The 26694-nt window shown below is 32.6% G+C and overlaps 1 protein-coding gene across 1 annotated transcript in view; it reads left to right on the top strand.

Annotated features, from left to right (window-relative positions):
* Positions 1 to 26694, top strand: part of ADAMTS20 (ADAM metallopeptidase with thrombospondin type 1 motif 20) — a 158877-nt gene that overhangs the window by 55246 nt on the left and 76937 nt on the right. Inside the window, exons 8-16 of the mRNA XM_069490737.1 lie at positions 4373 to 4478; positions 6265 to 6411; positions 8307 to 8448; positions 10056 to 10160; positions 16784 to 16929; positions 18149 to 18330; positions 18434 to 18570; positions 21288 to 21405; positions 24157 to 24252. Coding sequence (XP_069346838.1) covers positions 4373 to 4478; positions 6265 to 6411; positions 8307 to 8448; positions 10056 to 10160; positions 16784 to 16929; positions 18149 to 18330; positions 18434 to 18570; positions 21288 to 21405; positions 24157 to 24252 — 1179 coding nt within the window. The remainder of the gene's footprint in view (positions 1 to 4372; positions 4479 to 6264; positions 6412 to 8306; positions 8449 to 10055; positions 10161 to 16783; positions 16930 to 18148; positions 18331 to 18433; positions 18571 to 21287; positions 21406 to 24156; positions 24253 to 26694) is intronic.

Here is a 26694-nt window from a genome sequence, read left to right as displayed (position 1 = left end):
ATGTTTATTGTAGTGTAGATTTTCTAATGCTAAACCAACCTGGATCAAGATTTTTCCTTTCCCTAGTCCCACATGCTGCTAGATTCCATTCACTATTTTCATGCATACATTTTCAGGAGTAAAGTGGCTTTTCATTTTCCTTTCTTTTACCATCTTTTTCTAATTTTGATATGAAGGTTTTATTCACCTTATAGAATGAGTTGGGATGTATTGTTCTTTTGCCATTTTCTGGAAGATTTTATGTAATACTGGAATGACTTATCTCTTGAACATCTCATAGATCCCACTTGGAGAACCATTTGGGTTTCAGGCTTTCTTTGTGGAAGGTTAACCATTTATTGAATTTCCCTCATGTTAATCAGATTATTTTTATGTCTTCTTGAATGTATTTAAAAAGTTCTTTTTTTCTAGATATTTGACCATTTCTTTTAGTAGTAAAATTTAGAAATAACATTTATTAGCTTAAATGGTTTTCATAGTATTTTCTCATCTTGCCAAGCTCTCTCTATATATAGTTGTGTCTCATTTTATTTCTGGTTATTATTTGTGCCCCTCTTCTTTTTAATAGATCAATTTCACTGGAATGTTGTTTGTTGCATTTATCCTTTTAAATGACTATTGACTTTTTTTTCTCTCTTCTTTTTACTTCATTAATTTCTGCTCTTTATTATCTTTCTTGTAGCTTTTTTTTAATAAATTTAATCTTGCTGTTCTATTGGTAATAGAAGTTGACTGTTTAACTGATTGACATCCAGGATTTCTTATTTTCTTTCACATTTTATCCTTTAATTCTACCTGTTCTCACCATTCTTACCATGGGACCATATTATATCTGTACTATTAATAGATCTTCTTATTCTGTTCTCCATGCTTTCATTTCATTTTCTCTTCATGCTTCATTCACGCAGCTCTAATTTCCATTTTATTATATCTTTGGCTGTGTCTAACTTAATATCCCTCATACTTTACATTTTACATTTACATTGTATACCCTTCATATTTTACATTTTAACATGTATGCTTTTTTCAATGTAAATGATACTATTTAGTTCTTATGGAAAATCTAACTATCCATTTTGTTTACATTCTTTTTATATTGGCTCATATTTGTAGTTGAATTTCATATTTCCTTATTTTATATGGAGTAATTTTATATTCTGTCCCTGAAAATTCCCACATCTGAAATATTTGATAGTCAAATATGTTGTTTCTGCTTTCCCTTATGTTTTCTTGTTATGTTTTATGTTTGATGGTCATTGATTATGAACTCATATTTACTTAATATTAATTAACCCATGTAATTGGGGACTGGCCATCTCAAAAAGTGTGTGCTTTTCTCCAAAGAAGGCTTTTAATTTTTCTTGGAATCCAAAGGGTGTTCATAACTGTGGTCCCTGGCTTGCTGCAGAAAACTCAGGATCCAGATCTACCTTGAAGCTTCTTCTAGTAAGCTCTTAATCTTTGGATCATATTGCTTTTATCAGCATTTTTCCTCAGAGTAGCTTTTATCCTTATTATTCATTACTTACCACTTAGGATTTAGCTCAGAGTATGAATGTATATGTACGTGTGTGCATGTGCCTGTATGCTTGTGCATTTGAGAGAGAGAGAGAGAATATGTTTGTTAGTTTTGTGAGGTTTGGACTTGATAGTCCCTATAAATCATGTAAGCTCAGAATTCATTAAAAAGTAGTTTTTATTAAATACCTAGTTTCTTTATGTTAGGAGAACCCTTTAGAAACTCTAATCTTCCACGCTTATGGAAATAGTTGCCTATTGCACTCATTTTCACAACAGACTGAATTTCTTCCTCTCTACAAACTATTCTCTGGCTTTGTTAGGTATATTTTATGAATCAATCATTTAATAAGAATCTATCAAATTTCTTATATTATCTATGCCCCGTTTTCACATCTTTATAGTTAAAGTTAAGTAGTACAAACTTTCACTGAACGTCGGTCATTTCTTTCTATTTTTAAAATGATTCAATGCTAGAGATTCTGGACTGTTCCTATAGAATGGAGTCTCCTAGTCCCCATTTATGGTTTTATAATTTTTAGGCACCTAAGTACATAAATAATAGTGATATTTGGAAACATAGACTATGACAATGAAATCATCATTATTGTCCAAGTTAAGAGTTAATGATGATAATGATAGCAAAGATATCTGAGTGCTTCCTATGTATATCATTTACTATATTAGAACAACTATTATTCCAGTTTTGTAGATGAAGGAATAATTTGCCCAAGGCCATGCAGCCTATATTAATACAAGTATTAGTATTTTATTTTCTCATCTAAAATATGTGGAAAAATAACAAAACAGAGTTATTAATGACAAACACAAAATGTTGGTAAGAATTACTAGGTTTCCTGCTATATCTTCTTTTGCATGTATTGTTGCCTCAGTCCCTGAGCATGTTTTGCAAAATATGTTGAAAAATGTTTTTCATTCTTCAAGATGGCTATATTAAGTGATTCTATGCAGATTCTTGTATTTCTAAAAACAGGGAACCTGTATCAAATTTGGGCCTGTGCTGCTTTATTCTATCGTGGACAACTTTTAAAGAATTCAGAATCAGCTTGAGTGAATCTAGATACAAACCATCAACCAGCCGCTTGGTACCATAATGCTAACTATTTATTTCAGTTTTTTGTTGGTGTTGCCAGCTTATGGGAATATTTGAGCTTGGTCTCTAATCGTATACAATACATATTTTCACAAATCTGTTATGTGGCTAAAATGTTTAGTTCAGAATGTATGTACCTTTGAGCATGAAACATAAAGTTTGGGTGGTGCTGTAGTCAATATTGTGTTCCAAATATCTACACAGCCCTAAAAATGAAAATATTGGAATTCAGCCCCTTGGCAGATTGAAAATACAAATAAAAGCATGGGAGGAGCAGGATATTCATAAAAGAAATATTCTAGCCTTTAGTTTATTCTGACAAAGGAGAAATGTATAATAAAATGAGAACTGACTAAAAAATTACACATGGAAACATGAATTTTAGAATCTTAAGGAAAATAGTAATTCCCTCATACTCTCTAGAGGACTGTTAAACGAATTTCTTTCTTTTTTTCCCTTGCTTCTTTTTGGTCTTGATCCTAACTAGGAAAAAGCTCTTTTTAGGGGCGATTTGTCTAAGCAAGACCTTTTGGCAGTGGGATCAGAAAGAGGGCAAATCTTTCCTTTTTATTAAAGAAGTATTGGCTAATGAACTTCATCTTTGACTTTTTCCCAGGTTTTTTAGGTTCCATTTCTTTTAAAGCACAATAAAGATTTTCTAGTTGTTAGGAAATCTACCTTAAATACCAGGAAGATATCCATGTTTTTAACTTTTATGAATAAAAGAATACATAGGAGAAAAGCACTAAAACAATAGCTAGTCTGTTTATTCTGCATTAAGAAATTTTTAAGTGCAAGAACTTTACAGTAAGAAAGTGATTATCTTATATATGAAAAATTCTTCTCTTTCGTGAAAGGAATTGTTCTAGGAGAGCAGATAAATTTATAACTGAATTGAAGGATAGCAATAGTAAAACCATGATAGTATGTTAAATGAAAAAATAAATGAAAAGCTAACATTATGGATGATGGAATATAGATTATTATAATTAATATTTATTTTGAATTTCCTATTCTGTATTATTTTTAAAGGAGTCCATAACCTGTAATTATTGCTATCTTTGATGTCCAGCCAGTTCATACCTTCATCTTTCAACAGCACATTTGAGTTTCGCATTATTCTTTATATAGGAGGGAATAGATCCTTATTTTTAATACATTTTCTGTTGCTGAAGTGTTACAAAATTATTGAGTGCTTGCAAGAATTCTGCTATCATTATCATTTTTATTTAGCCTCTATTAAATACCAGGTGCTACTCTAAACACCATATTTTTTACTCAATTATCATATAACTGAATGTTTGTATGCTGCTTCAAACTTTAACAAATTAATGAAAATTGATTTGTGAAGTTCTGTGCTATTTTTTTTATTGTTTTTTGTTTTACCAATTAATACATTCATGGTCTTTCCTGCTAGCCACACTCATGTATTTAACACTTCACCCTGCCTGCAAATATTCTTCTTTTTCTTGTATTTCAAAAAACTGTTTGCTCACCCTGTATTTTTGTTCTTGAGTAAAAGAGTACAAGAATTTGCTAAGAAGATTTCACCTGCAGACAAATCATTCTATTCCTTTTTTTCTTTTCACCTTCTAAAACATTTATTCAATATTTACAGCCAACTCTGTATTCATTTCTAAGTAGTTATGCCAATGATTACATGTTTTGAAATTTAGTTCTCACTTTATGATTTTGGTTGTATTTCCAATTTTGATGTAATACAAATGTGAAATTTTTCAGGCTTAGCAGAATTAGGTACCCTGTGTGATCCTTTACGGAGCTGCTCTATTAGTGAAGAAAATGGACTCAGTGCTGCCTTTACTATAGCCCATGAGCTTGGGCACGTGTAAGTACCTTCTGTCACCTCAGTGATGTGCCTTCTATTTAGCATTGCACAGAATCCCTGAAATTCCATCTTTAGTTGAGTAATTAGCACCTTGTTTCTTCATAAACTATCATCAGTGTAACTTTCATCCCTGAAATGCTAACTCTGGCTCTTTTGTGATCTATGTTAGGTCAGACACACTACACAGATCAACACACTAAGCAAAGAACTAGAACTTGGGAATTCTTTTATTTCATTTACTGTATTGGATTACATGGCAAGCACTTCTGGCCTCTATCTCTTGTTATCCTATATAGACCAGGTACTGTCCTTCTCCCTTTTTTGGGAGGGCCTACAGGGGCTGCTAGTTGTGGGGAACTCCCCAAAATATTTTTGGTACCAACTTATTTCTTGCTCTTCAATCTCAGAGCCTCAGTAGAGGATGTGACCCATGGAATTTCTTATTCCTTAAAAGATTTTTTTTAAAGATTTTTTTCACCTGTTCCATAGTTTTCCATAAAGATTTGGGATTCTCTTATCTATTCTTACATTACTAAAAATTCTGCTGAGATTCTATGCTGTAAGAATGGAGGCTGTGATTTCTCATGATAACATTGGAGCTCCCGTGAAGTCAGAAACCCCCTACAGGCTTATCCTCTGAAAAATGATTTCAAATGTACTCCCAGAATTCCGGGTACTTCTTTGTTATCTGCTAATAAAGAATCAAGGTTAGAGTTGCCTCTCTTAGTTTGACCACATTTCTTTTTCTGGTTGTGCCTTCAGATGTCATTAGAGCATTCAGGTGGAATAATTTCAAATGGAGATAGATTCTGGTAAACTAGCACCTCTTCAATTTCCTTTTAGCCTGATTATAAGCTGCATTTTATAAGTTGTTTATGAAGTGAGGGAATAGGATGAGGAGCATACCCAGGCACTGTAGAAGTATTGCAGCAACATCCGGGAGGCACTAGCTGCTGGTTTTCAAGACTGCTAACTAGTAGATGACTATTCTTGCAGAAAGTACCATATTACACATTTATTTTCTTCTTGAGAAACTTTGTAGGTGTCTCTAGAATATGGGTAAGTATTAATCGTTTAGTTAAAAGACTGATTTAAATACACATTTAGCAGGCAAGGACCTGAAGTGGGTGGTTTCAGTGTTCCTTCTAAATTTGAGTTCATACTTAAGTCTCCAAATGATTGCAAAGGATCTGTTTCTGACCTGCTAATTATTTACTGTTTTTGCTCTCATTGTGAAGATTTGGCTGCCGTTTGGGAATGTTTTTATTATTCTAGTTCTACCAATCATCACTTATTAAGGATAGCCCCAAAACAGTACTTAGGTTGTTAACATATAAAAATAGATGGATACTGTAGAAGAATAGGGAATTAGAGATTAAAGAAGTTCTTTTGATACTGTAGCAATAGTCAAGTCTGGAATTTAGTTTGGTATCACCTTGACCTAATCTGTCCACGTGTATCTTCAAGGATATCCATGTTGAAAACTGCAGGCATTTTAATGTGAATACTATGCCCATATTGTGATGAGGTGAGCCAGAATCCAAATATTTTGATTGTTTATACTCAGATGCCAAATCAATAGACTGTGTAACTGTCAAAGGTATAATCTAATGTTTCTTAGCAATTATGTGCTTCTAAACATGAGTGTTACAGGACCTTATGGAGAGATCGAATACAATTCTAATGTAATTATATTTATCTGTATTTTCTGTTATAAATATAAGAGGTCTGTTACTAATGTATACATCTTTTGATATTCTTTTTGAGTGTTTATTTTTATTTTTAGATTTAATGTTCCACATGATGATAGTTTTAAATGTAAAGAAGCTGGAATTAAACATCAGTATCATGTAATGGCCCCAACTTTAAATTACCACACGAGTCCTTGGACCTGGTCAAAATGTAGTCAGAAATATATCACTGAATTCCTAGAGTAAGTCTGAACTTATGTTACTTTAGTTAAATAATTGAACATTTATTGGATCATAAGATTTGAAATTTGTACTTTTTAAGTTGGTTCAATTTCTGTTTAGTTTTTCTTTATTTAGATTTAGGTTTATTTTCTCTATGAAAATGGATGTGTAAAAACAAGGAAAGTTGTATGTATATATTACTTCACTTCTTTAAAAAAAAGTACTTTTATTGCAGTTGAGACCTAGCTATTATTTTTTTATTTCAATTCTTTCTTGTGATGAACACTCTGTTTGGAGGAGACTTAATGAGAATCCCAGCTTTCTTATGTGTTTTTGAATTTTTTCATAAATTACTAGGTAATATTTTGAGAGGAGTTTGAGTGGCTCAAGTTTTAGATGCCCCTAAAAGACAGAGATTAGTTAAAGTCAAACTGTGAGTTATCCAAATTGCTCTCTAAAACCATAGAGATGCCGAGTCTCTAACTGTACATACTCTTTTGGAGGCTCATTCTAACTCTGAAGAGAGGTGGTAGATCTAGGTTTTTCTCGATTCATCTCTGCACCTTCCACTAGGTTTCTCTGCATCTCAATTTCTTTTATCCAAATAGAGTTTCTATCTTAGTCACTGGACTTGTCCAAAAGGCAAACCAAAGCTCTTCCTACGTGCCTTTTTGTATAAATGGAATACTACATTTCTTTTACTGTATCTTCTAATCGTCAATTTACATTTAACAGCATTAGTATTTTGTACTTAACCTCTCTCTTTATGAGAACTATGGGAATAAATAAAACCATGCTTTGGAATATATGTTCAAAATTATATCCCAAAATTATAACCAACAGTGATAATTTATCTTTGTATGGGAACTTGATTTAAAAACACATAGTTTCTAATTTATGCATGATTACATATAGCTTTTTCAATAGTTAACTGATATTTTGATTACAAATAACAGTAGTGTGCTTTTTTTAGGGGGGATGGGGTAATATTTTTATTCTCTTCAATGGAAATTTTAAAAGATATGTTCATTTTATTGAAAAATTAATATGTCCTTTTAACCAGTAAAAATTGCTCCAAAAATATTTCTTTTAATTATAGCGGTGGAACAAATTGTTGCTTTTAACCCAGTTGGAATAGCTGAACATTTTCACAGAGTTTTCTGTAGACTGAACATTGCACGACAAACTAGGATTAACATATATTATATTTCCTGTGCTCTTTTCTGTTATTTAAATGTATTTTCTGATTGCAAGTTATAAGATAGATATTACCACTCTCAACTTACAGATGAGGAAACTTAGGCTCAAGGAGATTCAATAGTTTTCCACCAGCCATGCATCCTGGGAAGTGTGGAACCAAAGTATAAGCCCCCAAAGCCAGTGCTCTTGACTTTGCTATACTCCCTCCTCAAGAAACCTCTTGAGGTAGAGACAGCATAAAACTTTTTGAAATTCCTTTTTTGTTGTCCTTGTTTAGAACTTGAAACATACTTTTTCAAATGATTTGAAAAATCCATTTTTATTTTTACAACATTTTGACAGGTTGGACATTACATTTGAGGCATTACCATTGGATAGCAAAGTAGGCCAAAAGTGTGATGTGAATGTATGTTTCATAAATTATGTTTTGATGAATTTATGTTTATTACTTATATATTTTTTAAATTTCCACCTTCTAGGTGGTTGTGGGGATCAATTGCAAACAAACACATTAAAGATCCTTTGTAAAGTGTAAGGTTGTCATTATGTACAGGAACATTGCTATACTGATATTGCTATGAGTTGGTTTTTAAATTATGAAAAAATACTGTTATTCTCTTTGAAAGTAAAGGATTACAGAAGATGCAGTAAAGAATCTTATACTGAAATGCATCCATGTGTATTCACAATATTTTATTTTCTGTCATTGGTACAGTACTGGTCATGGGGAATGTCTTCTTGACAAACCAAATGGAAGAATGTATGATCTGTCTTCACAACTTCCTGGATTAATGTATGATGTAAACAAGCAGTGCGAACTTATGTTTGGTCCTGGATCACAAGTGTGTCCCTATTTGGTAAGAAAAATTCTCACCTTTTGTTTGAAAACTGCCATAAAGTTGTACTTAGAATATATATCAAAATATACATTTATTCTCTGGAACGGATGTAAACTAGATATAATTTCTGTGTCTTTGAAACTTTGGTGTCTGAGGTTAAAAACTTTATTGAGTTCTTATTATATGCTATACTGTGTTGGATACTTAAAATTATCTTTGTTAACTCTCACAAATTCCCATGAAATATTCTCCTTTAGTAAAGAGAGCCACAGAGAAGTTATATAATTTGAAAATTAAAAGTATTCAAATATTTATTTTCAAATGATATTGGGGATGAAAGGAGAAAACATAGATACTTTGATACTGAATTGTTGATTCCTGAATTAAAGGCCTCAGGAATCTAATAGTCTATATTTTCCTTTACCTAGATTGAAATCCAGAGGAATTAAATTGGGGGTATATTGTTTAGTTTTCATTAAGCTATTACTTTATAATTTATTTTGAGGATTTTGCAGAGATTAGATACTTTTAATTTCCACTGATATAGTTGATCCTAACACTTTTAGTGGATCTATAATCATGATTTTCCTTTATTTGGGAGTAAATCTAGGATTGACTGCTTGGTGAATCCATGCTTTACTTTTCTATGCAGAATAGTCATTCCATTTTCTTCATTCCTTTACATACCTTTGCCAAATTGCTTACTGCCTTACTAGATTGTGAGAATCACTGGGCCAAGAATAACTAACCTTATTTATTCATTTAAATAAATATATATCCCCAGTGTCCATGTCAGGATCCTGCCACACAATAGATTCTTCAAAATAAATGTTTATTGAATGTTGAATGAATGAATGAAAGTCACCTAACTGTGAGTGCAGGGACATGTAAAGTGTATTTCACATAGTGATTATTCTTCCTAAAACCTTAAATTTATACTCACAAATTTTAATAAGCCTTTCAATATCCACTGTGCGGGGGGGGGGGTGATTTACCTTAATATATCACTATAAAAGATACATTCCTTTCCAACCTGATTTAGACACTAAATAAACTTTGAATTTAAATTCAGATAAAGAAAGGAATTATCTTGGGTACAACTCCTCTGACCCTCTGTGGACTTTCGTTTCTTTTGAAAACTTCAGAACCCTTTGTTCAAAAGTTGAAAGTCTGCATTATATTCACAAAGTAGGAAACTTCAGTATACATTATACAGTATTTCTATGCACATTATTCATACATTCCACCATTGCCTCAAAGGGGCTTTTGGGAACTCCTTGTGAATAACATTTAACAACAAAAAGTCCTTTAGAAAAATATAAAGAGAGAAAAATGTCTCACATAATTTTGAATTTTCCCACTCCAATGCGTATCTCCCATTTTCAAGGTATAAATAAAAGTCAAAAAATCTTAAAAGTGAATGCCACCATTTTATGTGTTTAGAAGGAAAAAAAATCAGTGACTAGAACTTATTTAGTAAAGATTTTTATTGGTTATTTCCAGCTCTTGCCATAAACCAGGAAATGTATCGGACCAACTTACAAACCAGGGTACTATACTGAATTGACCCAGTGTTGTGGTGTCATCCTTACTCTTGCTTGCCTGCCTGTCTGTTGTTTCTGCAGAAACAATGCAGGCGTCTCTGGTGCACAAGTGCAGAAGGAGTTCACAAAGGCTGTCGCACTCAGCACATGCCACTGGCAGATGGAACCAACTGTGGTCCTGGGATGGTAGGTTTTCTCGAAGGGTGAGTCTTGTATCAAAAGATTATCTAAGGATGTAACTTGTCTTCATTTCAGCACTCTGTTCATTATTTCCTGTCAACTTTTGTTCAGCTAGTTGAGTTAATGTTATTGCCATGTTTGTTTCCTATAGGACATTGCCAGCTGACTTAAAATTTTAATTTTATCCTTTTCTCCAGTGGATATAGCAGATGAATATTAAAGTTGTGTATAGTTATATAAATAATACATAGATACATAGTTATCTAAGCATATCATAGCCTTGTTATTAAAATTGATTACAGACATAAAGACTCTAATATTTTGGCAAATTCCGTAATTTCAAGGATGTTTCCATTGCATCCATTTTCTTCCATATAATTCATTTAAGTATACTTGTAAGATTTAGGGGCTTCTTTGGATCTTTGTTGTTTCTAAATATATTAAAATACGTTGTACTCCTAAAATAAACTGCCTACATACTACATCTTCACTGTTCTAACATTAGTCATTTACTAAATATTATCATTCAGCATCATTCGGCATCACGCTGACTAAATCTGTCAATTTGACGTTGCATGATAAGCTCACCATGATAATGAAATGTGTTACATGTGAAGATGAAGTCAGATTGTGCTTTGTGCACTGGGACGGCCTTGAGGGGGCACGTTGTCTATTTTTAGTCTGTCAGCCTTGTCTGTGCTCCCTTGGACCAAAAGGAACACTTCCTTGAAAATGGGTTGGCTAAAGTTGCCTCTTTGTTACCTTCACGTTAGCCAAATGTAAATACTTCTTAAAACTTAAAGTCAATTCAGTAGCTGAACTTGTGCCTTTATCACTTGCTGCTTCATTGAAATATTTGTACCAACTTTTGCCTTTCTCTTGAATTGTTTTTCCATCCAAAGGCATGTGTTTCCTAGAAATATTGATCACAGCACAAATAAATTGGTTATTAAAGTTTTATTTGGTACTTCAGCAATTTTTGTAGTAGCCGAAGTACTCATTGAAATCATCTAACACTCTAGTTACCTTTTTGTAATTTTAAGATCAAAGTTTTAGTGAACTTTTTCAGTTCAGCTAATGCTGAATTACAAAATTTAAATTATATAAAAAGTTTTATTTGGCAGATAAGAATTATTAAAAAGACTTTACTTTTTTTCCTACTTCCTGTGACCAGTATTAGCTAATAGCTTTTTGAGGAGAAGGGTGGCATTTATGAAAATAACCGACAATTTGAGGGTAAGCAGAGAATAAAACCTCTTTGAAGCATGAATGCTGGGCTGCTGATATTGGCTGATTAGATAGAAGACATGCTCCACGATGTTCACTTGATTCAAATATAGGATTGGGCCTTATTCTGTTTCTTAGCAATCAATCAATGATTGATATATTTACAAATATCGAGAGATATGCTATTTATAGCTAATTTATTGAGTAATCTAAATACAATTTGGGCATAAACATGATTTTTTGAAATTAAGGTATATGAGTACAATGCACAGATCTTAGGTGTATAGTTTGATAGATTTTAACAAATGTAGGTACACATTAGCCAACATCCCAATGAAAAGTAAAACATTTCTATCAGTCTAAAAAGTGCAATCTTACCTCTTTCTGGATAATTTCCCTTCCCTCTAGAGAAAACTCCTATTCTGATTTTTATTGCCACAGATAAGTTTGTTGTTGATCTTAATGCAAATAGAACCGTATAGTGTATCCTTTTTTGGAGGGGCAGGATGAATCAGGCTTCTTTTGTTCAGCATAATGTTTTTGAGCTTCATCCATATTATGGTGTGCATCAGCAGTTCATTTCTTTATATTGCAGTATAATTAAGCCATACAAATGTCCTATAATTTGTTTACCTTTTCTCCTGTCAGTAGACATTTGAATCATTTCTGGTGTTTGGCTGTTATGAATAAAGCTGCTGTGAGCATCCTTGTGCAGGTCTTCTTGTAGACATAGGTTTGTGTTTCTCTTGGAGTAGAATTGCTGGGTTACAGGGTAAGTGCATGTTTAACTTTATAAGAAAGTGCCAAATAATTTTTCAAAGTATGTACACCATTTTAGACTCCCTCTAGCAATGTAGGAAAGTTCCAGTTGCTCTGTGTATTCCTTGCCAACTTTTGATATTTTTAGTCTTTAAAAAAAATCTAGCCATTTTAATAGGTATAAAATGGAATCTCATTGTGGTTTCAATTTGCATTTCCCTGATTATTATCAGCCTTGAACATCTTTTCATGTGTTTATTTGCCATTTGAATATTTCCCCAATGAGATAGTATGGTAGACATCAATTCATTAGGATTCATGGTAAATGTGATGAGATACTGAAACATCCCTTAGAGCCAGTGTAGATGAAAAGCAGAGGTGGTATTTGGGGTAGCAATATGTGGATCATGATAGATATAAATTCCCTTTTTTATTAGTTAAGCCAGTGAAACGCTATATATTTAGCCATATTTAATATTAATGGACCTTTTATTGAAGGAACATTTTAAACAAATGTTCTATAATTTTGCTTTAATATCCTCCTCCAGTCCTTTTATCTTGTGACTGTTTTATAAGTGAGTCTACATGTTCAATGCTTTTGGTAGTAAATCAGTTTGTGTGAAGCCATGGTGAACCCATCTGACAATGAGTTAATTTTACTACATGGTCAATGGTATAATAGTCTAACTTTTTCATTCTCTGATCTCTCAAATTATATTTAAAAAAAAAGATCAAGGATCACTTGGATTTTTTTATGGAAGATGCCTACAAAATACACAGGCACACAGTACATTCTGTTCTGAGATTTTGTTTTTGTTTACTTCTAATATGGCTTTTTCATATTGAATTACTTGTTCTAAGGGAGAGCACAAAGTATTTTTACTGCTCATAAGCTTGGTTTATAGGATTCATTCATTCAGCAAATATTTATTAAGGGCCAACTATGTCAAGCACTATTCTCTGTGCTTATATCCATGGGTGAACAAAAGCAGAGAAGATCCCTGCCCTCATGGAGCTTACATTCTAAGGAGAGACTAGAATATTACAAATAATTAATATAGTAGTACCATCAACCTGATCGGTGACATGGACAAGAAAAATAGAACAGGAAAAAGATTGCAAGTTTTATGGTAGGACAGGGCAGATTGTAATTTAAAATATGGTGGTCAGGTTAGACTATATATGAAGTTACTAAATTAGCTATCTTAAACGAGGTGAGAGAGTTCCAGACAAAGATGAAAGCTGCTCCTAAGTCTGGAGTATGCCTGGAGTGTTCAAGAAAGAGCAAGGAGACATTGTAACCAGAGTGGAGTGACGAGAGAAACTTGTAGGAAGTAACTGGAGGAATATTATGTAGGGTCTTGCAGAACCATTGTGAGAACTTTGCATTTGATCAAAATAAAATAATGAAGATTTCAGTGGAATTGTCACCTGATTTGACTTAGTTTTAAAACTAAATAAAAAAAAAAAATCAGCTGGCAACCATATTGAGTCTAAACCATCCAGGCAAGAGTGGAAACAGAGGACATTTACTTAGGGATGCTGGTTGCTCAAACTAGAGTGGTAGCAATGGATGGTGAAAGGTGAACTTTTTTATGTTTTAGAAGAAACTAGAATATTTACAAAGGTATTAGATGTGGGATGTTTAAGGAAGAAGAGGGAGACAGGATAGGATGACTTGGTTTTTGGCTGCACAACTTAGATCAACACAAGAGAAGCAGGTTTTGAGGGAGAAGGACAGGACTTTGGTTTAGGGTATGCTATGTTTGAAATGCTTATTAGACATTCAAGTAAACATGAGTAAGCAGCTGTATATACAAGTCCGGAGTCCAGGAGAGAGAGGACTGGGAGTGACTGTGCATAGAAAAGAATAAAGGACCACGATATGAGCCTGGAAACATTCCAATATTAAGAAGAGGAAGAAGAAACAACAGAAGAAACTGAGAAAGATTAATCATAAGGAAGGAAGAAAGCCAAGAATGTGTGGAACCCTAGAAACCAAGAGTAAAAAAAGTATCAAAGAGGAAGAGTGGTTAACTGTGTCACATACTGCTGTTAAGTCAAGGAAGATAGAAAGTGAGAACTGGGCACTGGGGACTACTCATGAGCAGATTCATGGAGGAATGGGCTATAAAAGCCAGGCTGGGGTGGGGTTGTGAAAGAATAGACAAGGAGTTAAACAATGAGCACAGACAGCTCTTTCAAGGAGAAACAGGGCAGTAGTTCCTGAGGGAAGTGAGATCTAAGAAAGCTTTGGTTGTTGCCCTTGTTCTTAAAGTAGGAGAAATAAGAGTTTGTTTGTATGATAATGGAAATGATCTAGGGAAGTAGTTCTCAAATTATCTATAGTAAAGCATCAGTTTGTTTTAAATTTCTGATTATTTATAAACTGATACTTTCGTAAAAAATAATAAAAAATGATTCTCACTAGGAAAATGAAATGGAAAAAAGGCATTCCAAATATGAGCCAAATTTTTCTGTGGAAAATAGTATGGCCATTCCTCAAAAAAATTAAAAATAGAATTATCATATCCAACAGTTCTACTTCTGAGTATATATCCAAAGAATTGAAAGCAGGATCTTGAAGAGATATTTGTATACCCATGTTCATAGCAGCATTATTCACAATAGCCAAAAGGCAGAAGCAACCCAGTGTCCATCCCTGAATGAATGGATAAACAAAATGTGATATATCTATATGCTATGTCTGGAATATTTGTCTCCTCCAAAACTCATGTTGAAATTTAATTGCCATTGTAATAGTGTTGGGAAATAGGGCCTTTAAGAGGTGACTAGGCCATGAGGGCTCTGCCCTCATGGGTGGGTTCAGTGTCTTCAGTAAAGGGCTTACAGGAGTGGGCTCTCTCTGGGCCCTTCTGCCTTCTGCCCTGTGAGGATGGGGCATTCCTGCCCTCCAGAGGATGCAGTGTGCAAGGTGCTATCTTGGATGAAGAGAATGGCCTCATCTGATACTGGGCCTGCTGGCACTTTGACCTTAAACTTTTCAGCCCCCAGACCTGTGAGAAATAAATTTACGTTCTTTATAAATTACCCAATCTTGGGTATCCTGCTGTTGTAGCAGCACAAACAGGACTAAGATAAACATATAATGGAATATCATTCATTCTGAAAAAGGAAGGAGATTCTAAAACATGCTGCAACGTGAATGAACCTTGGGGACATTATGATAAGTGAAATAAATCAGTCACCAAAAGACAGATATTATATGATTGCAATTATATGAGGTATCTACAGTAGTCAAATTTATAAAAACAGGAAGTAGAATGGTGGTTACCAGGAGGTGGGGGTACGGGGTAAATGGGAGTTATTGTTTAATGGGTTTCAGTTTTACAAGATGAAAAATTTCTGGAGATTGGTTGCACAGCAATGTGAATATACTTAACAATACTGAATTGTATACTTAAAAATGGTTAAGATGGTAAATTTTCTGTTATGTGTGTTTTACCACAATTAAAAATAAATGCAAAATAATTTTTAAATTATTTACTTTCATAAACATGAAATTACTCTGTAAAACTCCTGTAAAAGTTTCTAAATGCACACTCTCAATTTCTTTACCTATCTCCTCACAGACTAATAATTATTAAATAGTTCATAGACTAGCATCAATGCATGGCCACAGCTTGATGAGCTATCACTGAAATGGTGATGATATAGGAGAGTTTAGAGAATTGCTGGAGAGATGTTTTGAGTGGTGAGAAGGGATCAGATTAAGGGCACACGTGGAGAGATTGCTTTGTCTATGATTGTGTGAATTTTTCATATATACTAATAGGCAGCAGTGTCTGTCTGGGTACAGATGCTGTTAGATGGGTAGAATGGGTGGTGGGAGATTGTGGGAAGTTTGATGAAAGTAAGAAACAAGATCATCATTTGAGACTTTGGATAGGATAAAGTAAAACATTATCTAAAAGAGTGGGAGAGTGGGGAAGATGTGGTGGCTAACGTCTATAATCCCAACACTTTGGGAGGCTGAGGCGAGAGAATCACTTGAGGCCAGGAGTTCAAGATCAGCCTGGGCAACATAGGAAGACCCTGTCTATACAAATAAATAAATAAATAAATAAGCCTGGTGTGGCGGTGAGCTCCTGTAATCCTAGCTACTCAGGAGACTGAGGCAAGAGGATTACTTGAGACCAGCAGTTCAAGGTTGCAGTGAGCTATGATCATGTCACTGTAGTCCAGCCTGGGTGACACAGTGAGAACCCATCTATTAAAAAATTAAAAAAAAAAAAATATAACAATGGGAGAGTGAATAGATACCTTTGAGTAAAAAAATGGAAGCATGGAAATACATGGAATTAACCTAATATTTGTTTGTTTCTTTTTAAAAAATATCATATTCCATTTAACTGTTTAATTTTTCTTTCCTCTCCAGTGAGACTAAATCTCAAGAGCAAGAGAAATATTATACTCTTTTTGTATTCCACAGATCTAACTCAGTGGATAGGAAATATTGTAAAGTGGTGTCAAATGTAATCACATTTCTGAATTAATATCAGTTTTCTTTAAATTGTTTACAGTTTGTTCTTCTATTGATCTTTATGCTGCTATCATAATTATTATAATGTTCTAATTAGATGTACATGAATTGCTTCTTTTTGTGTTTGTTATTTTTATAGCATTGCCACCATGGGCTATGTGTAAACAAAGAAATGGAAACACGTGCTGTAGATGGTGAATGGGGACCATGGGGACCTTACAATTCTTGTTCAAGAACATGTGGAGGTGGAATCAAAAGCACAACCAGGCTCTGTAATCGTCCTGAGTATGTCTTTTTTATGTCACTGTAAATTAAGATTATCTCAAGGCACCAGAAAGTAAACATCAGTTTCATTCACTTCTAAAACTGGAGGTCAGTTTGTAAGTTTCTGAGATTCAGAAAACTTCTGGAATACTTTAAGCCACATTGCTTTATATCTTGCTAGATTCAGACCTTAAAAAAAAACCAAATAGATTAAATTTTATAGTCTAAACTGAGAACCATTTTCTTAATTTTTTTTGTTTCTGATTTGGTATAAATTTGAGACATACTTGTAAATATGAATGATGGTAATGTAATGGCATTTTCACATTTAGTGTATTCCTCATGAAAGATCCTGGCTCCTTTCACTTTGGCTCTTCTGGGCAAAATATGTAGTTTGGTTACCAGTTTTTTACTGTTTTGTGTAATTTGACATGTCATATTTTCTTTCTCTGCTTCTCATATTATAGATGCATCATTGTCTTTAGCTGAATAAGTACTGAAGCATATCTCCCCCTCATCAAACTATTTAAAAGAGCTTAGAGATTCCATAAAGATTTTTAAATAATGTTTCTGTTATATGTATCATATATAAGTTGGTAAGCAATATGATGCTCTTTACTTAAAGTCTTATTAATAAACATTTTTAATACAGTAAAGTGACATACTCTGGATAAAATCTAACTTAGTTCATTTAAATTTTAGAATAGCTAAATTATACTGGAAGTTTTTATATTCCAAAAATTCTGAAAAAAAGAACTTTTATTTTCCTGCATAATTTTAAATATAGATGGACATAGATTAATGCCATGAAACTCCTTGAATTGGGTGATAAGTAGGATATGCGTGACAAAGACATGTATATATTTCCTTTTTATTTAACATGATGTCTTTGTTACTGTCTTTATTTCATGTCTTTTTTTTTTTTTTTGAGAAAACGAACAAATACTTTTTTGAAGTTTTAAAATAAAATTCCCATCATTACTTTCTTGTTAGTTAATCTAGTCAAAGTTAAGATATTTCTGCCCTCTAGGTCTCAGTGTCCACCCTAAGGTGGATATTTTTATGGTTCATTAGCCGTAGAATTCCTTAAAACCCCTGTTCTATACTTCTGTTAAAAACAAGAAGTATGAGTGGGACATTAGTGGTTTTCCAGATCCTGGAAAGAATGGAACAGTTTTAGAAGTAAATGGCAGAATTAATATTGTACTGATGTGCTTTAAAATGTAATGAATTTGACTAGGCCAAGAAACGGAGGAAAGTACTGTGTGGGCCGCAGGATGAAATTTCGATCATGTAATACTGATTCATGTCCAAAAGGCAAGCAAGACTTTCGAGAGAAGCAGTGCTCTGATTTTGATGGTAAACATTTCAACATCAATGGTCTTTCCCCTAATGTGAGGTGGCTTCCAAAGTACAGTGGAAGTAAGTAATTATACTATTTCTTTGAAGTAAATTTTTGGGGGGATATAGGAACACATAGCTTCATAATTGTACATTAAAATTTTGACTTTTTTATTTTTTACAGTTGCCATAAAAGATCGTTGTAAACTCTATTGTCGGGTTGCTGGAACCACTAACTTCTACCAGTTGAAGGACAGGGTTGCTGATGGTACTCCTTGTGGAACTGAAACTAATGACATTTGTGTTCAAGGCCTGTGTCGGGTGAGTAAACAGTATGTTTCTATTATATTTAAAGTGACTTTAAGAATAATTTTTTTCTATTTCTCTAAGAAAATATTACTTTTATTAGTTCAGAATATGTTCTTATGAATTCCACTAAGGCAAACTTTGATATCATGCTATCTATAGGAGTATGGCTAGATGTGATACTAGGCAATTCTCTGTCATCAAGAATGACTCATAAAATTTTGAAATTAAAAAAAAAAAAAACAGAATCACTCCTAAAGTGTTAAGATGAGTTTGCTGCATTCGTTTTGCGTATTGCACTCATAATCAAGTTGGGAATGAAGTCAACTTCCTTAAAAGATAGAAAATAATAGGATAAAAAGGTTGTAAAATGCTTTTGCTACTTCAAATGTGACCTTTCTTGGTAATTTTTCCCGTCTACATTAAACCCATAGATACCCTTCCTCCCTCTCTCTAGCTCTCTCTTACTTCTTATGTACATTCAACAAACATTGAGTAGCTACTAGATGTCAGATACTGTTCAAATCACCAGGTTAAAAGAATGGAGCAGAGCCCTGACTTCCAAAATGGTCACAGATTCATATGGGGAGATGGGCATGTAAACAATTAGAATGCAGTGCTATGGGTCATCTGCAAGGTAGCATGGAGACATAGAGGAGGCAGTGTCTTATTTCATGGGGAGGTGGATAAAGGATTCAGAGAACCCTTCATGGAGGTTGTGAGGCTTGTACTAAGCACTGAAGATGAGTAGGTTTTAGAAAGGTGAGGAAGTAAGGGAGGAGAGTTGGAGTTAGGGACTAGCAGATGGTTGGCATAAGAACTTTTTTTCTTAACTCCTTGGAGATGCATAGAAGGATTTAAAGTCTAGGGAGAGAGATGATTTGATTTGCATATTAGAATCTTAGACTCTTCACGTTGTTAGGGTTAGGAGAAGATTGGAGGTAGGTGGGCCATTTAGCAGGATTCTAGGTGAGAGTATATGAGACCTTGAATTAAAGCACAAACATTACAGATGGCGATCTTGAGAATGGATGGTGAGTTTGAGAACGAGCATAGTGAAGATAGTGAATGTGGTCTAAAGAATATAGTGAGTGTACTTCTGTGAGACCATCTTTTTTAGATTCCACGTGTGAGTGAGATCATGTAGTATTTGTCTTTCTGTGCCTGGCTTATTTCATTTAACATAATGTCCTCCAGGTTCATTCATGTTGCCTGAAGTGGCAGGATCTCATTTTTAATGGCTGAATAGTATTCCATTGTGTACAGAAACTGCATTTTCTTTATCCATGCAATTGTGGATGGACCTTAGGTTGATTCTATACCTTGGCTACTGTGAATAGTGCTGTGATAAACATTGGAGTGTAGCTATCTCTTTGACATACTGATTTCATTTCCTTTGGATACATACCCAGAAGTGGGATTACTGGATTATATGGTAGTTCTACTTTTTAGTGGATGTTTTAGTGAATGTTCAGTGTTAGTGGATGTGCTCTCACAACAGAAATGATGAGTATGGGAGTTAATGCATTTGTTTATTAGCTAGATTTAGCCATTCCACAGCGTATATATACTTCAAAGACATCATGTTGTACATCATAACATACAATGTTATTTGTCAATTTAAAAACAAAAAAAATAAAAATATAAGTGTATTCTTATAAACTCATTCATTTTGTTAAGATGAAACTTAATAGGGCAAATTTCATCTCTCTATAATAAAATATCTATTATCAGTTACCTAGGTGATAAAGACCTTGCACCCAAAGAGCTAATGAGATGTTTAAAGAGACTTAAAATAACTTACACATTCGAAATTGCTTAAATACTAGAAAATGATTACTCAGTGACCTGAAAAACTTATATTTTATCTAAATTAGTGGCATAAAGTCATAAGAAAATAAAAAAATGATGAAAATTATCATAACATGTAGATTACTTTTAGAAAATACATGGTTAAAATTTTCAATTTGGAAATATTTTCCTTGTGTATAAAAGAATTCATGAGGCTTATGAAATTTTCTGATCACTAAATTTAGAGGACCAATCCAAAGAACTGAAAGAGTTATTGCAGTATATAAAGAGGATAGCTTCTGCATGGAGAAGAGCTACATTTGTTTTTTGAAACTTCTGAAGCAAACCATTTGTTTTCATATTTATTTATTCATTCTTTTAATAAACACTGTTTATTATGCTGGGTATTAGCTTTGGAGAAATTGTTGCTTTCAAGTATTTATTTGAAATTGGTATTATTCCTGGCGTTCTAAGGTCATGAGTTAAAATTAATCATGAAAGACATTTTTTTAGAGTATTCTAATGTGTTACTTACATAATCATACATTTGTCTCTTTGAATTACATTTCTTTGAAGAGTGGTTTTCAAATGATAATGGGTATAGGCATCAATATCAGTGTTATAATATGAATTTCTAGGTTTTATCCCCATGTACATTCAGAAAATCTGGGAATCTTGCCTTTTTAAATACCGCCCCATGTGATTCTGATGCAGGAGGATGGGGATGACCCTTCTAAAAACACTGCTTGTTAGAACACATGAAAAGATATATGAAAATAATGATGTACAACAAGATCAGTAGATATCTGGAAAAAATCCTGTTGTACCAAATCTCCTGTTAACTGAAAGAATATCTGTGAAAAGAACTTTGTAACCTTTATAGCACCATACTTATAAATAGTCATTTTTATAATACCAATTGTAATAATTGTGTTTTGAAGCAAGCTGGCTGTGATCACGTGCTAAACTCCAAGGCCAAGAGAGACAAATGTGGAGTGTGTGGCGGGGATAACTCATCATGTAGGACAATGGCAGGTGTCTTCAACAGTGCTCATTATGGTAAGCTGTGTATTTGTTTCTAGTTTTCCCTTTCATTTGATATAATAAGGGAGTAAGTAATGAAGTGATGATGGTAATGCTTTTTTATTGTTTTGTCTACTCTGTACCCTTAGTCCAAAATGATTGTTAAAGAAAAATTTTCTGAATAGAAAATATTTGATTTTGTACCGTACTAGATTTATCCTTGAATTAATGAATTTACCTGTCCAAGGCAAATCTGATTCTTAAAAATATATTAGATGCATTTATTAGAGTAAATGCAGTGTTATTTGACTGTGATGTCTGAATAGTCCCTCAATTAATGAAGTGCTTTTACAGATATTTCTGTAATTTAAAATGTATCTATTTATGATTCTTTCCAGGAAACTTGTTTTTAGGTATTTTCATTATTTGAACTACTTTTTTTTTCTGGTTTAACCTGGCCTATCTGTTGTGTTTCTTATTAATGGTATATTGAAAATACTGATTGAAGGTGAAGGATAAAACCATTAACTTAAATGTTAATTCATAATTATTATCACATTTGATTTTCCAGGCAGTGTTTGGATCACAGATATAATTGATAATTTGGTGGCCATAAATTTATTTTTCTTCAAAGTGTTATGAGACTATATCAGATATTTTCCATTCTAAAATTTTTTATACAAACAGTTTTTAATAAAAGAAAGTAAAAGCAGGCCTTTAAAACTTTCCTTGAAAATTAAAATTTATTTTTTACAAAAGTCTTATTGTACAGCTTTAAGTTGTGTTCATATATTTTTTAACAGTTAAGTTAGTATTAGTGGTTTCAATTCAAGCAGTATAATTTAAAACTCAAAGTTTATTTTTTATCTATATGAAAAGTATTGTACATTTTATACTCTTGTGATACATATGAATCTTAGTTACTAGATGATTTGATATACTATTTTCCTAGTTGTTATTCATTAGTTTATGGGAGCCACACACGTTTGATTCCCTTCTATAACCGACAACACTGTATTCACTGAAAATTTTGTTTTCTATGATAAAACCACACTTCCAAAATTCTGTGAAAATTGTACTATGAATTAATCAATTTGCAAATGAGAAAAGGTGTTAAACTCATTTACAGGAGCAGAATAGCATTTGTCACATTTCTGCCCCCTGGTGGTAGCCTTCATCTTGTCATCTTTGCAATGCCTTAGGCTTACTTGCTTTCTTGTTTTTCTATTTCCAAATACTACAGGGTACAAACGTTTTGGTTGCATGAATTGCTTTTGTACAGTTTGAGTCAAAGTTATAAATGTGTCCATCACCCATGCAGTGTACATTGTACCTGTTAGGAGTGAATTTACCCATCCCCTGGTCCCTCCCCCACCTGCTTGAATTCCACTGCATTTTACTACCGTATGTGCACATGAGTGTTGCTCAATTAGTTCCAGTTTAATAGTGAGTACATGTGATATTTGTTTTTCCATTCTTGCGATACTTCACTTAAAAGGATGGTCTACAGTTCCATCCAGGTTGTTACAAAAGGTATTAGTTCACCATTTTTTATGGCTGAGTAATACTCCATGGTATACATATACCACATTTTATTAATTCACTCATATACTGATGGCTTGCTTTCTTGAAAAAAACATACTAGCAAAGACATAAACAGTGGAAGTAGTAGGTGAGAATGCTTTATAATGAAAAAGAAGCAAATTAAAATTATTCTTGTAGATCGATAACCTATAAACCAGTATTTCCAGATTCATCAAACCATTTATCACCTTGTATTTAAATGCGATGTCTTGGAAGAAATATAAATAAGGCTGCTGTAGAAATATTCAAGGTAATCTGATATCCGAGTTGTTAATTTAAGCACTTTTAAAATTTTTTAAGTTCATTCCATATTCATCAAAATTAGTATATGAGAAAAATTACAACTCCTTTTATTCATGTATCAAGCAGGGGGAAACCTTAGAAGAATATTACTAAAGCACAATGAACTATATACTTAAAAACCTGAGTATATTGGAACAACTATGTAGTATGAGTATTTTTAATGTTAGGAAAACATTTTTTCTTGTTTGATATATATTTGATATAGTGTTTCCTATTTTGAGCAGTACCAATGTTGCTGAATTTGGTCTCATAAAATAAAAGTATTACTTTCTTCAGTTGAGTAAACTTTTTCCTTTTCTCATAGTAAGCTTATTAGCATACTTTAAAAAAATAATGTCAAATTTTGGGGGTAGATAAAGAGATTCCTGCTCAGACAATGAACTAAAAGCTTGAGAAAAAACTTTTTCTGTTTTGTTTTTTATTATTTTTTCAATAATGAAATTTTAAATTTCATTATTTTGCTGTTCACTGAATCTCTGTGAACATATAGCAATGACCAATTATTTTGCTCTCTCCTGGATTTGTGAATAGCATTTGAAATCCTATATTTTTTCATATAAGAGTGTTAGATTTAAAAATGAATATGTGTATTAAACATCTTAGGAGCTAAAATATTAGCTTTATACCATTTTAATGTTAAGAATTTTAGAAGTAAGGAAAAAAATAGGAAAAGTTAAGAATCCCAGACTCTGTATGTTTATAGACAATAATAACTTTTTCTCAATCCTCAGTAATTTGTGTAAGGCATTGATTCAAAAGGAATAACCACTATATCATTTTTTAAAGATAAAATGAAAATGAGTCTGACTGTGCTATTCATATTTTTCAGTTATTCAGCAGTAATAGGCTCTAGGCCATCTGTTTTTTGTGAAATTTAACATGTGTAAAATTATATTGCAGGTTATAATGTTGTTGTAAAGATTCCCACAGGAGCAACAAACATTGACATTCTTCAGCACAGCTATTCTGGAAAACCAGAAGATGACAATTACCTTGGTAAACATTCCTAGTAAACAGCAGCGAGTATGTGGTTCATGTGCAATTTCATGGAGGTCTGTGGTTGATGTAAATTCCTAGAAGGCAACAAGAGTCCCTTGAGCAAACATGCAATTTTGGTTCATACTAAGCTTAGGTCATCTGACTCCTCATACGTATGTTCTTAAGCAAAATATAGTCTTAACAAAACATATCCTTCTAAAAAAACGTTGAAGGAAATTCTGAAAAATAAATTTGTTTTTAGTGTTTTCCCATAAAAGAATTTTAGATAACCAAAGGTTATATTCTATTAGTTGCATATGTATTTAGAATAAAATTCTTTTCAATCTTTTTGTATAATGTTAATTATAGAACTCTTTGAAGTTAAATGTTTTAAATGGTTTTCTTAAATGTTTTTACCATGTAGAAAAAGTGTTTAAATACGGTTTTTAAAAAGCTCTTGTATTTAAAAAAAAGATAGAAAAAGAACTGTGGTTTTTACAATATATTAATGAATATAGTCACAGTATATTGTCTTTTACCTATTTCTAGAGTATAGATTTAATTCATGTTATTTATTTTTAGAAATTAGCTTTCAAATTTAAAGAATTTCATTAAGGCACAAACGTGAAAAGAATATTTCACAAATCTTTTCCTTCTGTATAAGAAATAACTTAATGTTGACTTACGTGTAATTCAGCAAGCTGAAGTGTAGGTAGCTGATGGTGCAGAGCTGATACTGAGAAAGTATCAGTAAGATATGAGACATTGACCTAAATACCTAATGTGTATATCTGGCAGTCTTAATCTATAATGAACAGCTTATCTCAGGAATCACATTTGGCACTATAAAGTCAAATGTAAAGGGAACAAGTGTTTAATGGATACAGGGTTTCCTTTTGGGGTGATGAAAAGTTTTGGAACTAGATAGAGGTGGTGGTTGTACAACATTGTGAATGTACCAAATGCCACTGAATTGTTCATTTTTAAATGGTTAATTTTATGTTATATCAATATCACCTCAATAAAAAATGCAAAAAATTTCCCAAAGAAAATCAAATGTATATATTTTAATTATCCTTTTACATGTAGTTAGAATTCTTTTTCTTATGCTAAAAATATTACCTAGGTACATATATATAGATATATGCCACTATATTGTAGATAAATAATTAAATAGTTCTCTCAGTTTCCAACTGTAGATATATGTATCTTTCTAGGACTAGACCACAGGTTTTACTCAAATTTAAAAGTTAGAAATTTATTTTCACCAATAAAGTATCAATATACTTTGTAGAGAACTACAAATGGAAATATCAAAGTCTAATTTGAAGTGAGCAAAATAAACATGTGACATCAATAGAAGGGATTTTTAAAACATATTTATAAAATTTGGTAACTAAAAGTAGTGAATATATGGAGGTTTTTTTCTCAGTAAAGTTTTATTTCTCTTAGATTGAATGTAACCAGTAATCCTTCAAATAGGCCTATCCACTTTTGATAAAGTACAGATTATTACATAAAGGAATTTCTATTTCATAGGATAAATATAGAACTTTATTTGTTCTTCATTGAATTCAATGTAACATATAAAGGCAGTTATGCTAGCCCACATATACACAGAAACACAAAATTTACGTTATAATAATCCCTTCAAGATTGCTTTTTCAGATGGGTATTGTATTTATTAGGAAGTTTAGCCATAGGTGATTTGTGTGCCTTTGGTGAGATTTCCTGGAATGCCAAACAAATGTTTTCCAAAAAGGTTATTGTTCCACTGAAAAGCAAGCAAAAAATTATTTGGTTAATATGGGAGTTTTCTCCCATTTCTTAGTGCAAAATGTTAAATATTACACATCCTCCTGAAAACTAAAAATATATAGCACAGTACTTTATAATTTACACACTTTTACAAGTAGTTTCCAAATTTGATCCTGATTAAAAACCTGTGACATAGAAATTTTTATTATTTCTATTACACAGTTTAGGAAACCGAGCAAGAGGTTTGTCCAAGATTATTACATAGTTGTCAATTGGAACAACTTGAACTAAGCCCATTGTTTTAACATGCAAATTTGTTTTTTTACTACAAAACTCCTATGGACACCCTGTAACTTTGTATTTAAAAAGTAACAAATTATGAATACATACTACATTATTATATATGTATAGTATATAAATAAATATACATATATAAACATATTTGACAGTCATATTAAATACCTGTCAATGAGAAAGAACAAGAAGAGGGCATGAACAGAGAGGGGGAGGTAAGAGTATTATTCTGAAAAGCAGATATTCACATATGTATCAACAGTGATAGAGTGTCTCTCTATGAAAGATCTAGACCTTTGTATAGAATATAGTATAGTCGTTATATGGCCTTTTAGAATATTGACCCTAGAGTTTTAAAGCTTTGTACTTTTTCTAAGATAAGTATAAATGGAATGTTGTAGCAGATAG

Source organism: Eulemur rufifrons, chromosome 16 (assembly GCF_041146395.1).
Source record: "Eulemur rufifrons isolate Redbay chromosome 16, OSU_ERuf_1, whole genome shotgun sequence".
NCBI lineage: Eukaryota > Metazoa > Chordata > Mammalia > Primates > Lemuridae > Eulemur > Eulemur rufifrons.
Note: the sequence above shows the minus strand (reverse complement) of the source record. Positions and strands in the feature narration are given on the sequence as shown.